The 14592-nt window shown below is 29.3% G+C and overlaps 2 protein-coding genes across 16 annotated transcripts in view; one reads left to right on the top strand and one right to left on the bottom strand.

Moving 5' to 3' along the window:
* The first annotated feature begins 27 nt into the window (after positions 1-27).
* RpS3A (ribosomal protein S3A) lies at positions 28-4282 on the top strand. The gene is made up of 6 exons (XM_014437883.3): positions 28-175; positions 374-477; positions 930-1126; positions 1745-1870; positions 3842-4003; positions 4105-4282. The coding sequence occupies exons 1-6, from the start codon at positions 114-116 to the stop codon at positions 4240-4242; spliced, it is 789 nt and encodes a 262-aa protein (XP_014293369.1). The 5' UTR covers positions 28-113; the 3' UTR covers positions 4243-4282.
* A 2628-nt stretch (positions 4283-6910) lies between these two features.
* The window catches only part of Evi5 (ecotropic viral integration site 5), a 265049-nt gene continuing 257367 nt past the window's right edge, over positions 6911-14592 (bottom strand). For 13 of the 15 annotated variants that reach the window (XM_067047082.1, XM_067047083.1, XM_014437626.2 and 10 more), the window contains one exon: positions 6911-8913. In XM_067047082.1, coding sequence (XP_066903183.1) covers positions 8803-8913 — 111 coding nt within the window. In that variant the 3' untranslated portion in view covers positions 6911-8802. Of the gene's footprint in view, positions 8914-11967; positions 12015-14592 lie in introns of all 15 variants that reach the window. The other 2 variants (XM_014437611.2, XM_014437601.2) reach the window with 1 other exon arrangement.

Raw genomic sequence — 14592 nt, forward strand, 5'->3', positions numbered from 1 at the left:
TTTTTTTTTAATTGTTTCATGTTTGGAAAACCATGATCAAGACAGCAACCACCTCCAGTTGAAATTCTCTAGTTGGTCTTTCGAGTCGTGACGTTTGTAAGTGATTGTCTAACATGGCTGTTGGTAAAAATAAGGGTCTTTCGAAGGGAGGAAAGAAGGGAGTTAAAAAGAAGGTGTAAGTGAATTTATTTTCATTTGTATAACCATTAAAGATCCCCTTATAATTTTAGAGTTTTGGATTGATTGGATAAACGTGGATGAGAGTGAGGTTATTCCTCGTGAACGCCACGGGAACCCAGTTTGTTTTCTCCGTTACTTAACTTTCTCTATGTTATTTGTATCAAATTTATATTTGTTAATTTTTGAATTTTAGAGTTGACCCTTTCACAAGGAAAGATTGGTATGATGTCAAGGCCCCTTCTATGTTCAATACCCGGCAAATCGGGAAGACTCTTGTTAACAGAACCCAAGGAACTAGTGAGTAAATCTATTTAAAACTTTTAATGTAGATGTATAAATAAAATTTTAAGTTATTGATTTTTGTAGTTGTTTACTTGTTTAACTACTTTGTGATTGTCTGTGCTTCAGTTTTAATTTAATGTTATATTCCAAAATTCAAATGAGCATGCTTTTACTCTTAACTGACAAAGAACTAAACAGTATATCTTACAATTGTTTAATTCTATACACTTTATAATTCAATTAGTAAATTGTGTTATGTAAATGATTTTTAACATTGAATGTTTGTTGTATTAAACAGGGAAATATGTTTCTTGATGTTATTTTTTTTTTTATATTTAAACCTGTTGATATTGTAAATCTCATTTCTTATTTATCCAAGCCTTTAATTTTCCAACTTTTACATCCTTTCTATTGTACTTTAATTTGCCTTTCAATTTGCTAAATAATTGTTGGTTCTGTTTGTCTAGAAATTGCTTCCGAAGGACTCAAAGGTCGAGTTTTTGAAGTAAGCTTAGCTGATCTTCAGAACGATACTGATGCTGAAAGATCATTCAGGAAATTCCGCCTCATCGCCGAAGATGTTCAAGGCAGAAATGTTTTGACCAATTTTCATGGTATGGATTTGACCACAGACAAACTGAGGAGCATGGTGAAAAAGTGGCAGGTAAGTCATTCTTGTCGAAGTCATAGGGTCACAATTTTTACTACTCTTTTTAAACATGTTTTTGCTTGGTATTAGCATAATGTCCTGTTTTAATATGATTAATAATTCTGGTATTATTGTGGTATACAAAAGCACTTAATTTTTGTTTTTAATAAAATTAGTAAAGCTTGTGTGTTAATGCATAAATTGACTTTGACTACTGGAGTCTGTACTTTCCAGATTATTGTATAGATTTGTAAAATTATGCTTTCATTCGCAACATACATTGGGTTTTAGAAAGTTACTTAATTTTTTTTTTTTTTCTAGAACTTTTGTCTGTTTTTCTTAACTTTTGTTGTACTGAATCCAATTTCATCACATATTTACTAAATGATATATGACTTTAGATTCATTTTGGATAATTTTAAATGATTTCATTTAGGAATGCTGAACAAATAGAATAGATATTAAAATTTTCCATTACTTTATGGTACTAACTATTATACTGCACACTTGATTCAGGTATCTCATGTGGTTTTATCGTAATCAGTGATTGCTATCTTCTAAATTTAACGAATATGCCCATACTTTCTTTTTTGTGTGAAGAGAAACTTAAATGTTTGTTTTATTTCATTTTAGACTCTGATTGAAGCCAATGTGGATGTACGCACAACTGACGGCTATCTATTACGAGTGTTTTGCATTGGTTTTACCAATAAGGACCAGATGTCCCAGCGTAAAACTTGTTATGCCCAACATAATCAAGTAAGTTATATTTTATTTTCTGCAAACTTTAAAATTTGCAACTTTTTTATTGGAAAACATTATTTTGTTTTTCATTCTTTATGAATGATTGGAAGATTTCATCCAAATTTTTTCTTTGATCAGTTTTACATATATGTAGTAGAAAATATATGAACATACTTTAGAGCATGAAGAAATATTAATTAATGATTAACTAATTTAAATCTAGGAAATATAGCTATCAAACCTTTTCTGTTTAGCTCTAGTTAGTGAGTGGAAGGTTATATTTTTTAAAGGTTAAGTAGGTCCCTTCTAAATTAAAAAAAAGTTTCCTCTTCCTAAATTTTAATATTCCTCTTCTCATGTGGCCTTTATTTTCTTCAAACACTGGAACTATTCATGTCTTGAGTTTGGTTGTCCTCAACCATCTTTTCCTCAATATATATATATATCTGTACCTCGGAGGGATACAACACTATGTCCAGTAGTAATTCACATGCTTCAGAAGGATAAAACACCAAGGTGTTCTATCCCTCTAAATGAAAGTGGACTTGGTGTTGTTTTAAAACATGCTATATCCGGTTCTAACTGGTTTTGGACATAGTGCTCTATTCCTCTAAGAAATATGAGGAAAAGCTGATTCTGATTTTAACTCTGTAATAAAGTCAATATGGAAAAAAATGGACATAGTGTAGTATCCCTCCGAGGTACAGATATATATATATACAATCATTGGTCAACTATCTCCTCAAAATTTTAAAACTTCTTTATTTGTTTTCCCTAATTGCATAGGTATTTCTGTAATATTATTAAAGTGTATTAGATATTGATTTGTATTACCATGTTCTCTGAGTAGCTGTGTTAGGAATCATAAGTGTTTAAACTTCTGTAATTGTGTTGTATACATCTAAGGAAATTTAGTGACTTGGTGGAGGTGAGCCACATATGGCCCCATATTTTAATAAAACTAAACATTAGATCCCTTTTTAGATATAAAGATATAGTGGCTTTATGTTGTGAAAGAGGGAAATCACTTTTAGCTGTTATTTAGCAAGATAATTACCCCATTCTACTCTCTGACCTCCCCCCCTTTTTTTTTAATCTCCTTTACCCATTTTTTAGTGTTACCGAGTTATATCTAATTTGGTCAGTCAAGTAATTGTTAATGGTTATATGAGGATTACTGAATCCGAAAAGATTTTAAGATGTTGCGCATGTTGGAAGGTGAATTTATGTGTAGTTTCTTGGTTATTTCTTTTAGTTCAGCAACAGAATTGTAATTTGTATTGCTATTATTCCGACTATCTTGAACTCTGAATAAGAACACATAACCAACTTTTATTGATCTTATGGCTGTCATTATTAACATTAGTTTCTTCATTGTTACTTTGTAGTATATTCTTAAAATTTGTTGTATTCAGCCATAATTTGTGGTCAGTGGTTCTTTCAATTTTGTCTTGTGTTATGTCTCCTATGACCTATTTTCCTTTTTTAAAAATTAGATAAGGTAGTGTACGTTTTTAATCCAATTTTTTATTTGGATTGGCAATAGTTTTGTTGATGGTATAACAGCTTGAATTGGCTACAATAGGCTTAGATATTTTAATTCCTATCATCCTTTGAAGCTTTATAACTTGTTAGATTTTTCTTACAGTGTACTGCTGGATGCCAAACCGCATAGAATATTTTAGGAAGTACATTGACTTCACAAATTACTATTAGTTCTTTGTACAGTGTTGTTGCTTAATATATATTGACTAAATGTCTATTTGAATTCAATTTCTGTCAAAGAGTAGACCTAAATGATATAATGTCTCCCATTATGCTACTCTTGTTTAATGAAGTTGTATTTTTAAATAATTGTTGAATGAACATGAATCGAAAACTTCACATGTAGTAAACATTTCTGATTGATCTTTGACAATTTATCAATCATATAAACAAATTTTAATGTCACTTAAAGATAAATCATTAGTTTTCAAATACTTTCAGGTCAGAGCCATTAGGAAAAAGATGGTCGATAACATAACTAATAACATTAGCAACAGCGATTTAAGGATTGTCGTAAACAAACTGATCCCAGATTCAATAGCAAAAGACATAGAAAAAATATGTCAAGGCATCTATCCCCTCCATGATGTCTACATTAGGAAGGTATGTAACAACAATCTCTTTCTTTATTTTTTGTTTCATAGCGAAGATTTAGATGAATTTGCTAATAGTGAATCTTTTTTTTTTTTTTTTTTTTGTCTCAGGTTAAAGTACTGAAGAAACCAAGGTTCGAGTTAAGCAAACTTCTCGAACTTCATGGAGATGGGAAAGGTTCTGATGAACCTGGCTCAAAAGTTTCGAGGCCTGAGGCTTATGAGCCTCCAGTTCAGGAGTCAGTTTAACTTTTATTAATTGTTTTGTTAATAAAAGTGTAAAAATGTTGTCTTGTTTAACTTATTTTCACCCTCTTATTCATTCTATTTTATTTTTAATGCCTATAATATATTTCCTTACTTCTAGTAAAAGTCATAATATTTTAGCCCTTAGGATAAGTAGTATCAATGTTCAAAAATAAATTAATATTGAACAATAAAGTTTTGGTTATTTTTATAGGGTGTCTAGACCTGGAAAAGCCAGGGTATTTTTTTTTTTAATTCAAAACATCCAAGGGAAAACTGTCCCAGTACCAAAATACTCAGATAAAATTGTAAAATGTCATAAATTAGTTTGTAGGGGTTTACTAATTAAATAATTTATCTATTTCATCAATAAATAACAAAATATTTCAGAATCATATAGCATCCGTAAAAGAAATTCTGCCAAGTACATATGATCATTCATTTTCCTGTATTAATCTGTCACCATCATACTTTAAATAGTCTGATCATGATGACGAACCTATAAATTGAATTCTCTTATGGTTTGGTCAATATTACCCATGGTTTGCATGAAAAGTGTAAATCATTACAAATAGCTAAGTTTTCATTATTTACACATGGGACTGAGAATTCTGCTGTTAACCTTACTTAAATCATTCCTTGCGCTATGATTGATCAGTGTGTCATCTTTTCGACAAATCTGAAATGGTCTACTGCAGGAGTTAGGGTTAAGCCCAGGCACTTTTCAATATAATGATTGATGATATGATTTCTGCAGTGTCGTCCTTGGTTCCAGGAGTCAATTCATTATTGCATCTGGATGACTTGGTCATCTGGGCAACATCAAATAACATTCCTACCCTTGAGTAGGTGTGTGCTCCACATTGATAAATGTAGCCTTACCTGTTGGTTGCCTTGCCAGCAATTTTGTTAGAGAAATCCATGCTATTCTGGCCCTGGAGATTGTATTAGCTGAAAATCTTGCAAGGGTCATTATTCTTAGTGAATCACAGGCTGCCATAGACAGCCTTTGCAAAAACGAACCTATTCTAATGATGTATTGAAGGAAAGGCGACTACTGGAGGAGCTTCTCGAGGGGCACTGTTGTAGCTGCTATGGATACCTTCAGATATTGAAATCAGTGATCTCTGACCAGTTTAATCCTTGGATTAAGGAAAAAATATTTCATATAATTGTAGCATTTCTTTGTTTTCTACCTTCTACTATTTCTATGCTATAAACTACTTCTGTGTGCATTTGAAGTATTATATACCAATATATTCACCATTTTGTTTAAAATTTGAAAAAATTAAAATATAAAAGTTTTCGCTAGGAATCACTGAATTGGAGTGCAGAGGTGGTTGTATTAGATAAAGAGTTCTGACTCTACTCGAAGATTTGAGGTAATCTATTCCGAAGTCCTCGACAATGCATGTTCATACAGGTTAGGTAGGAGATGAATGGACAGGATGAGTTTTTTACAGGAACTAGTCCTTGAAAAATGGAACAAGCCTGCAGTTGCAAAGGAGATTGTAAATCCTACAAGTACAAGCCATAGGTCCTTATGAAAGGAATAAAGGTACAGGAAAGAAAATAGATCCAAAGAAGGCAGAGTGAAATAAAAGACAAATATTCATTTCCAAAAATGGCACTAGAATGTACTGGTCCATTATGTATATTATCCTCTCCTTCCTAAGGACAATTGAAGTGAATTGAATTCGCACTGAGGTCTTTCAATTGTCGACTTTGAGAGAAGACATGATCATAGCCTGGTCAACCTAAGGACTAATTAGCTTGTGTGCTGGAGGTCCTATCTCTTGGTGAGGAGTGGCAATATCCATTACAGAACTGAAATGCGCAGCAAATGAAGCAACTCGAGAAATAATAGGGTGGGTGAGGGAAAGCGCTGTGGTGTTAAAGTTTTTAACTATTGTGACCAACCAGGAGCAGGTTACCTCAACTTAAATTTTGCAATGAGGAATAATATTGAAGGTCCTTCTATGAACCTTGTTAAAATTGGAGTTAGTAAATCTGTCAAGTGAAAGGATCATTTTGAAAAAAAGTACAGGATAGTATTCCCACAGTGAATAATATCTATTCTTGCAGTTTTGCAATACAACCACTACACTAGATTTTTCTTATGATACTCTCAAATTTTGAAGGATCAATATTTAGGGTACTTTCAACAAGTAGTCGAATACTACACTATGAATGCACCTTCCTCATAATAAGGTTCTCTTAATGATGACTATGTTTTAGCTTTTAACCCCAACAACTAACTGCTGTTATGGGTGTAAAACTAGTTCAAGAAAACTGTAATTAAACCATATTTCTCTTATCTATCTATAACTTGGTTTAATAACAAAATTAGGTGAAATCAAGAAACAATAAATTCAAACACCAAAAATCTTATTAAAAACTCAAGACCTAGCTGGAATTCTCTCATATACATTATATTATGCAGTGCTCTTTACTCCTAGAATGTTTGATGTAGATAATCAGTTTTTCCACAACTGCCAGACTATGTTTTCTATAATTACAACAGCCACGAAATAATAGAATAACCATTACTTAGTTACTTCACTCTGAATAGACAAAAAATATGAAAATGAGAAAGCTAGTTCAAAATATAATAAAATTAATATTTAAAGTAGTCTTACCATCCATAGAAGTGGCAATGAAATAAAGTAGAAATGTTTGTAACAAATTCTTTATTTTGATATATGGTAATAATCAATGGGAAAAACTAAACTTTTTTTTAACAATCTAACATAGACTGTTAACCATTATATCAGAGGAAATACTTTTAGTATATTTATTGGAGAATACATTGTAACTACTACCAATCACATTGAGCATGTTAATGATCATACAAACCATTGATAAAACTACTAAGCATGGCTGTGTATTATCAGCAAATTATTTATAATAACAATTCTTATCAATGAACTAATAACTGTGAAGCTAACTAAGATTAATCATGATTGCTAGACAGAATTATTTTTGGGAATGCTATAATTCATGTGGATTTTATTTTTACATTTCACACACATATACATATATATAAACTATGGGCTAAGCCAACTTCACAAAACCAATAGTTTAAGCTGAAAACATCAACAAAAAACAAAATTAAACACCAATCAAGCATTACTTTATTTACAAAAATGAATACTTCAAGAAATACCATAAGCATGATAATACTGTACAAAATAATAGTCAATGTCTCAAACTTTAAACAATATTTCAATAATTGACAATTTTTATAGACAAAAATTAACAATATTACAGTGCACATAAAATGATTTTAAAAGAATTTCATTAAAATATCAACCTAAATAATAAATAAGTAAGTACAGTATTGCTGTTAAAACAAAGTAATTCATTGAGAATAATCAGAATATCATTACATTACAATGTAAACTATAGAATATATCTCTAATATAATTCATACATAGATGAAAAATGCTCTTTGCACTTTTTAGTTGAGTGGTCCCCAAGGATAAAGACATTACAAAACTGTAACGAGGCCACTAAAACAAATCCAAATTAAGCGATTCTCCAATAAAATAATTTTTATTCCTAAAGTTACTGGTTATTTGAAACAATTTGATTAGCAATTATTTCTTCTAGCCATAAATACAATCTTATATAAATAATTATAGTTACTTTTTAGGTGCCGTTAAATATTCTTGTAATAACAAATCTATCGATTATGACACCAATATGGATAATATATATGTATATTTATAAAAGTCATAAAATATATACATTTCTGACAACATTTCTCAAAATCATTCAATTATCACTTGAAATGAGCTTGTACACACATATATATAAAACAATTACTATATATATATACATACAAAAATCAATATAAATACAAATTAATTTAAATAAAGGACGGATAACTTAAAATATGTTAATGTATCAATCATAAAACTGAATACGCAAACACAAATAAAAAATAATTAATAATTAACAACATTTAAATAAAAATAAAAAATACAGAGACCTAACAAATTTTAATAATCTAACAACTTTAAATTAATTATAAGTGGTAAATTTAGTCATCGTTGGTGAATAAATAAATAAATTCATATAGTAGTCTATAACCTTATTTACAAAATATGAGAAGAGTACAAAGTAAATTTTTCCAGCATCAGATTGTCACCTACTGTTCCATGTATATATATATCATCTGATTTCACCAAAAAAGACTATAAAAAAAAGTAATATTTAAATGCAGACTTCAAAAACAGGCAGAGCCCCGACACATCTGCCTCACATATATTCCTTAAAAATACAATACAATAATAATAACATCTGTTAAAAAATCACAATCTTCTATCAATTTCATATCTTATTCAAAGTTTTCCTTAATAAGAAGATGATTAATTAATTTCCTAAAAGTCTATCACATTTAGAATAGTTTGAAATCCTAAACCTATAAACAGTTATGACATCTATAATTAACATTTATAACTGATGTTTTATCCCCAAACATGTAGGAATATTTAAGAAGATACTGGGTGAGAAGTTGGATGAGTAGAAGTGGCCCACGGACTGGCCACAAAAGTGATATTAGGGATCAAGGCGGAGGTGAAGGTCAGCGGTCTCTTCTTGTTCGCTCTCTGTATCGACTGAGCCTGCTCGCGCCATACCTCTTCGCTTCCAAGCTTCCAGCCTCATGATCTAATCAAATCAAATTTATCAATTAAACTGAAGAATTATCAATTCATTAACTTAAATTTTATTTCTGCCAACTTAAATATTTTATGACAAAGAGTATTTGAATCTTAAAAGGATGCAAGAGTTTTTGTGTAAAAAATATTCATAGTTCTGGACCAATATTATATAGGGCAAAACTGCTATATCCTTTATTGGCTTCAAAGATAAATCAATAAGAATGATTTGCACTAAAAACAAAAAAACTCCCACTTACTCAGTGTTCTGTTAAGTAATCTATATGTTAAATTTTTTTTTTCTTATAGCTACTTTCCATAAAAGCATGACAGTTAATTTAAAATTGATGGGTTGCCAGCAAAAAGTCACATAATCACAATTTTGGGAAAGTGGAAAAAAAGGACATATTCCCATAAGTAACTACTTTCTTTTTTTCTAAATGCATGGTAGAAATCAGGAATATTATCAGAAATAATTGAGAGACGCCAAATTATATCCTCTAGCTGTGGAAAAAAAATAAATATTAGATTTTTTGCAGAATTTAAATAAAAAACCGCAAATCACATGTACAATAGTTTTACAACAGTAGACCATGTAGATGTTTTCAGGTTGAAGCAATCATACAACAGATATAAATTAAACCACTATTTATTGAAGAAAGATAATGAAATATTGCAAACAATGACATTTTTCAATGGGCAACCGAATTATGCATAAAATATGAGTACAGGATGTTGTTTATGAAACGTAGGAGCATCGAGATCACCTCATCAGGACTTTGATTTCCCTCATTTTCCAAATGCAGTATGCGGAGCTTTTGTAAGAAACATTCCAAACTCGGGTTTTTTGCGGAACCAATTTTTTTCTAGAGGGTCATACAGTATGAAATGTGGTGTTTACGAATATGATGTATATGTGTGCGTATTGCTGCACACTATATGATGACACCTTTAACTCATTTTTTCTTTCCTTACGGAGTTTTTGCAGGCAACTCCTCCTTAGTCAACCACTGTATTAAAAAGTTATATTAAATTAATAATTATTTTTAACCCCTAAAAAATAACAAAGCACTGAATGATTATCTAATATGTGGTAAGTTAGCAAAAGATTTCTTTTCTTTTAAAAAAAGAAAGATGGTAAATTTGCAGTCAAATCTATTTTTTTTTTTGTAATTACTTCTCTTTTCATTAAATGTCTAATACTTTTGTATTTCTTGCTAATTTAAACTTTTTTCTGTAGAATTTATTTGTATTTTGTTTGATTTACTTTGCTCATTTTCATATAATTTTTTAGCTCCACCTTAGTTTGCTTTTATTTCATGTAATCTTATTTTCTTACTCTGTAACAAATTTTTTATTATTGTCTGCTCTGATGAATTACTACAAAGTGGGGCGAAACATTGTCTCATATCTAACAGTGTTTTACTATTTGAGTTTTTTTTTACTGCATCTGGTCCATCTTTCTTTTCTTAATTGAACATGGTTAATCATTGATCTTCTAATTTCTCCCTTTATTTATTATTATTATTTCTTATTTTAGCAAATAATAAAAATTTCATACATATATTTTCTGAAGGTCATTCAGAAATTGTTCTTCAATGCTTAAATAGATATCAAATAAAACAATGTTCAGTATTTTAATCAGTAAGGTTATTCTTAGCTTATGTGGTGAAATACGCATATTTTATAATTAAGGTTTATTTTTTAGATTAATAGATTGTTTTTCATTATCTGGAATTTTTCAATATCAAGAGCTATATGATATTAGATAATTAGACCAGCAACACAGAATAAGGGGAGGCAACATTATTTCCAAGAAAATTGAGTTTTATGTTCTGACTACAAAAAGATTCAAATAGGTCAAAGTAAGTAAAGCATATTATCTTCAACCTCCTTAAAGTCATTACTAATCAAAAGAATGAATCGTATTTAAGAAAGTTACTTAAGAAATAACACTTTTGTTAATAATAATAATAAATTCTTGAAACCTATCAATAACCTAGTCTAAACAAAGAAAAGAAGAAATATTTCAAATTTTAACTTATTTACATGCAAACCAGAAGTGCATTAAATCAAACTATAGCTAGGCTCTGTGGACTTGAAAATACTGCATGCAATATCTTAAAATTTTGATTGCCAAGCTGATTGCCGGCAATACAAAGGCCCTCAAAGTTGACTAAAATAGACTCATTTTAGGTTAGTGCATTTTTTAAAAAGCAATTATATATATATGATAAAGAAACAACAGAACATGCTTATTGAAATCTGTTTCACTTTAGGAGAAAGAAAAAATTATAGAATTTAAGTATATAGGTGAAACACACTTGAAAAAAAAAAAAAAAAATCAAGGACTTTGAATAATAATAAACTTTCATCTGACCTCAGTTTTTAACAAAGGAAACATTCATTGACAAAAAAATTAAACAAAATTTATACAAGATAATTAAAAAAAATATATAATAAGGATGCATTAAAAAGCCAAATTTCTCCTAAACCTAAGGACTCATGTTTCTTTTTGCCCAAGTAGAATGGATACAAGTAGTATGGATTATAGGTACCCTGATGGAATATGGCTTCCAGCATCACCACAGAAAGGAGAAATTATAATAAAACTTAATATATATCTTTCTCATTGCCCAACTAAAACATTTTTAGTGATGAATCGACCCTCTATTTATGTGGTTCCAGCATTACTTCTAAATAACTGCACAGATTTTTATGAAACTTAGTGTATAAGTCTACCAGAAAATATCATTATTGTAGAAATAAATCAACTCCAACTCATCCCCAACTAAGTGCAGTGGAAGATTTAATTTATTTAAGATAAAAATTTTTGATATTTCAGAGAAAAAAATGATTATTTTAAAAATAGTTACAAGGAAAGAGGTCAGATGCTTTAATTTTTCAGTCCAGAATAATTTAAAAAAAAAAAAAAACTGTTTTTAAAAGAAAAAACTATAAATGATAATAAGATTAATTTTCCTAAATGAAAATAATAACTTTCATTGGCACACACACAAAAAAGTGGAAATTCGTGCAAAAGCTATTTGTGCATGTGACTTACTCCACCCACTTCCAGGGTTCAATATCCGGTGAAGATGGTGTCATCAGCTGGCGCAACAAGACAATTAGGATTTAGGTTAAAATAAAAGCTATGTGAAAAGCCTAGGTGTTAGTTGGTGAACTCCTCAGCCACCTCCACCAAATAACTAGCATTATACATAAACCATTGTGTTACCTTATCAAAATTTTAAACAAAATAAATAAAACAGAGAAGATGAAAAATAAATGTAATAGTAAAGACTAATCGTTAATTCACATATTTCATTTTTACCCATTGCAAACACTTCCGTGCAACAATAATTTTTGTTAAAAATGTTTTTAAAACAGTGATTAAACATATATAGGAGACAGACTATATTTTACATCGATACTAGATAATTTTAAAAATTATATTTAAGAAACTTTACCATTTAAAATTTTATTTTCATTTTGAAACATGATCATTCACAGATAATTCAATATTGGTGGTTTCCTCATCAATCTCACAAAATCTGTTTTATGATCTGATGTATGATTGAAAAAAAATTATTCAGACCCAACAGGCACTAGACATTAGGCTGTAGACGGTAATTAATTTTCCAATATATCAGCCATAAATACTAGAGAGTTGGATAATCTATTCATGAATTGAAAGACCTACTAACTCTCTTAACTGAGTGGATGAATGGTGATGGTAGGGAGTTGAAAAATGATGGAAATTGTTGTCTATCAAACTGGGTGAACAAGCAAAAGCTAATTCATAACAGCATAGTGTATAGGAGCACCCAGTGACGGAAAAATCTTGATACAGCCCTCCCTCGGGACCGTCAAATTATCTAAAGGTTAAGAATGATAGTGTCTATAACATTATTATAACTGTCGGATCTAAAATCAGTACCCTTAGAATCCATTGGTCGAAGTGATACAGAATCGCAATACTATACATAAGTAACAATCTCACTAGTCAAAGTATTTTAATTTAATATTTCATACAAAGGCATGAAATGAAAAATAAAAAAATGTGCTAATTTTCTATACCGTAATGAAGCAATTTATTATTTAGAATACATTAATAATTACCACACACAAAAAGAAAAATATTCAGTTTAAAACTTTCAGAAAAAAAAAATGAATTTATTGTAATCTAATCGAACTGTAAATTGTAATCTATTGTACTTTAGTATCAAAAATAATTTTGAAATATATGTAAGTTTCCACATATAGAATGCTTAAAATATCTCAATATGTTACACAATATCAAATTTCTAACAGGCTTTCATCTACTGCATGTCTCTTGTTAATAAAAGAAAATTAAACTCGTTCTTCATAGTAAAATAGTAATTTTCATAGTCGAATGATTAAAAATTGAATTGCTTATTCCATGAAACAAAGGAAAAAATATATTTTACATTATCATACACTAATTGGATTTCTTCAATTCATTTATTTCCTTGAGAAATAGGTTCCCTTTTGACAAGACTTTGACCCTAACCTTCTCTTGCTTGTGATAAACAAGCAAGAAAGTTCATATCTTTTTTTTAAAAATTTTAATTAAGTATTTAAAAATTACTATGAGCGATAAAGCTCAAAGATAATTTTTAATAGGTATATTTGTTCACTTCATCAAAGCCATCTTTAATTACCGGAGTTAATATCTAACAATGAAAACATAAATAAAATTACATAAACTAAAGTTTGAACCAAAATAGAATTCTTTCAAACATTACATCTAATCAGCCTATAAGAGAGTACAAAATATCAGGTTTAAAATAAAATATATAGATATATATATATAATAAGACTCTTTACTTAAAAAACCTTTAATATTCCTCATTTTCCCACCAGCTAGCAATGGATTTCCCATTCATGCTTAGCTAAATTATGAATACTAAACTATTTACTATCATCAATAGAAAATATAGCTTTGGGAAGAATTTACTTTATAATAAAAAAAAAAAAAAATGGAATGTTTTTAATACAGGGATCTAACATTAAATGATTTCTTTTAACATATTGATAAAGTGAAAAGTAATGGTAATGAACAAAGAGCCAAAATAATAAAGCACTCAGCGAGCAATCTGTAACAACAACAAACTTCTGCTTCAATTAGATATATCATATAATATTGATATTTTTTTTTATATCATATATCAAAGCAGGGTGGTCACCAAAGTTTTAAGATACTTTGTTTTCAGTTCAGTTCATGACTATAATAACATCAATCAACTTTCCACATATAAACTTACAATAAACTGAAAGTTATTAAAAACACAAGTACATCAATTCTAAAAGCTGGAATGTCTCTTTTTAAGTAACAATATAGATGGTTACTTGATAATAAATTAATTGATTTCCTTTTATAGATATATTTAATTATATCTCTTTGAAGCACCCACCTCCTTTCCAAATAATTTTGACCATATTAAATGTTAAGAGAATTTTTAAAAGATTCTCATATGAGTGACCACCCTGTAATTTTTATAAATTTCACGCTCATTAATTCATAACCAGGATATACAAACTAACAGAACAAAATACAGCTTGAACACGTCAATTGAAGAACTATTCAAATTAATAACTATTTAACATAAATTTTACATGTATATATTTTTCCAAACAAATTAGGGATATTTCATCTATATATATA

The sequence above is a fragment of the Halyomorpha halys genome, unplaced genomic scaffold (genome assembly GCF_000696795.3).
Source record: "Halyomorpha halys isolate HHAL.00 unplaced genomic scaffold, Hhal_1.1 Scaffold52.1, whole genome shotgun sequence".
Lineage (NCBI taxonomy): Eukaryota > Metazoa > Arthropoda > Insecta > Hemiptera > Pentatomidae > Halyomorpha > Halyomorpha halys.

Excerpts from the sequence above, each read along its gene's own strand:
- RpS3A (XM_014437883.3), top strand. The coding sequence starts at position 114 with ATGGCTGTTGGTAAAAATAAGGGTCTTTCGAAGGGAGGAAAGAAGGGA. Across the intron at positions 176-373 it reads AAGGGAGTTAAAAAGAAGGT|AGTTGACCCTTTCACAAGGA; the intron begins GTAAGTGAATTT and ends TTTGAATTTTAG. Across the intron at positions 478-929 it reads TAACAGAACCCAAGGAACTA|AAATTGCTTCCGAAGGACTC; the intron begins GTGAGTAAATCT and ends CTGTTTGTCTAG.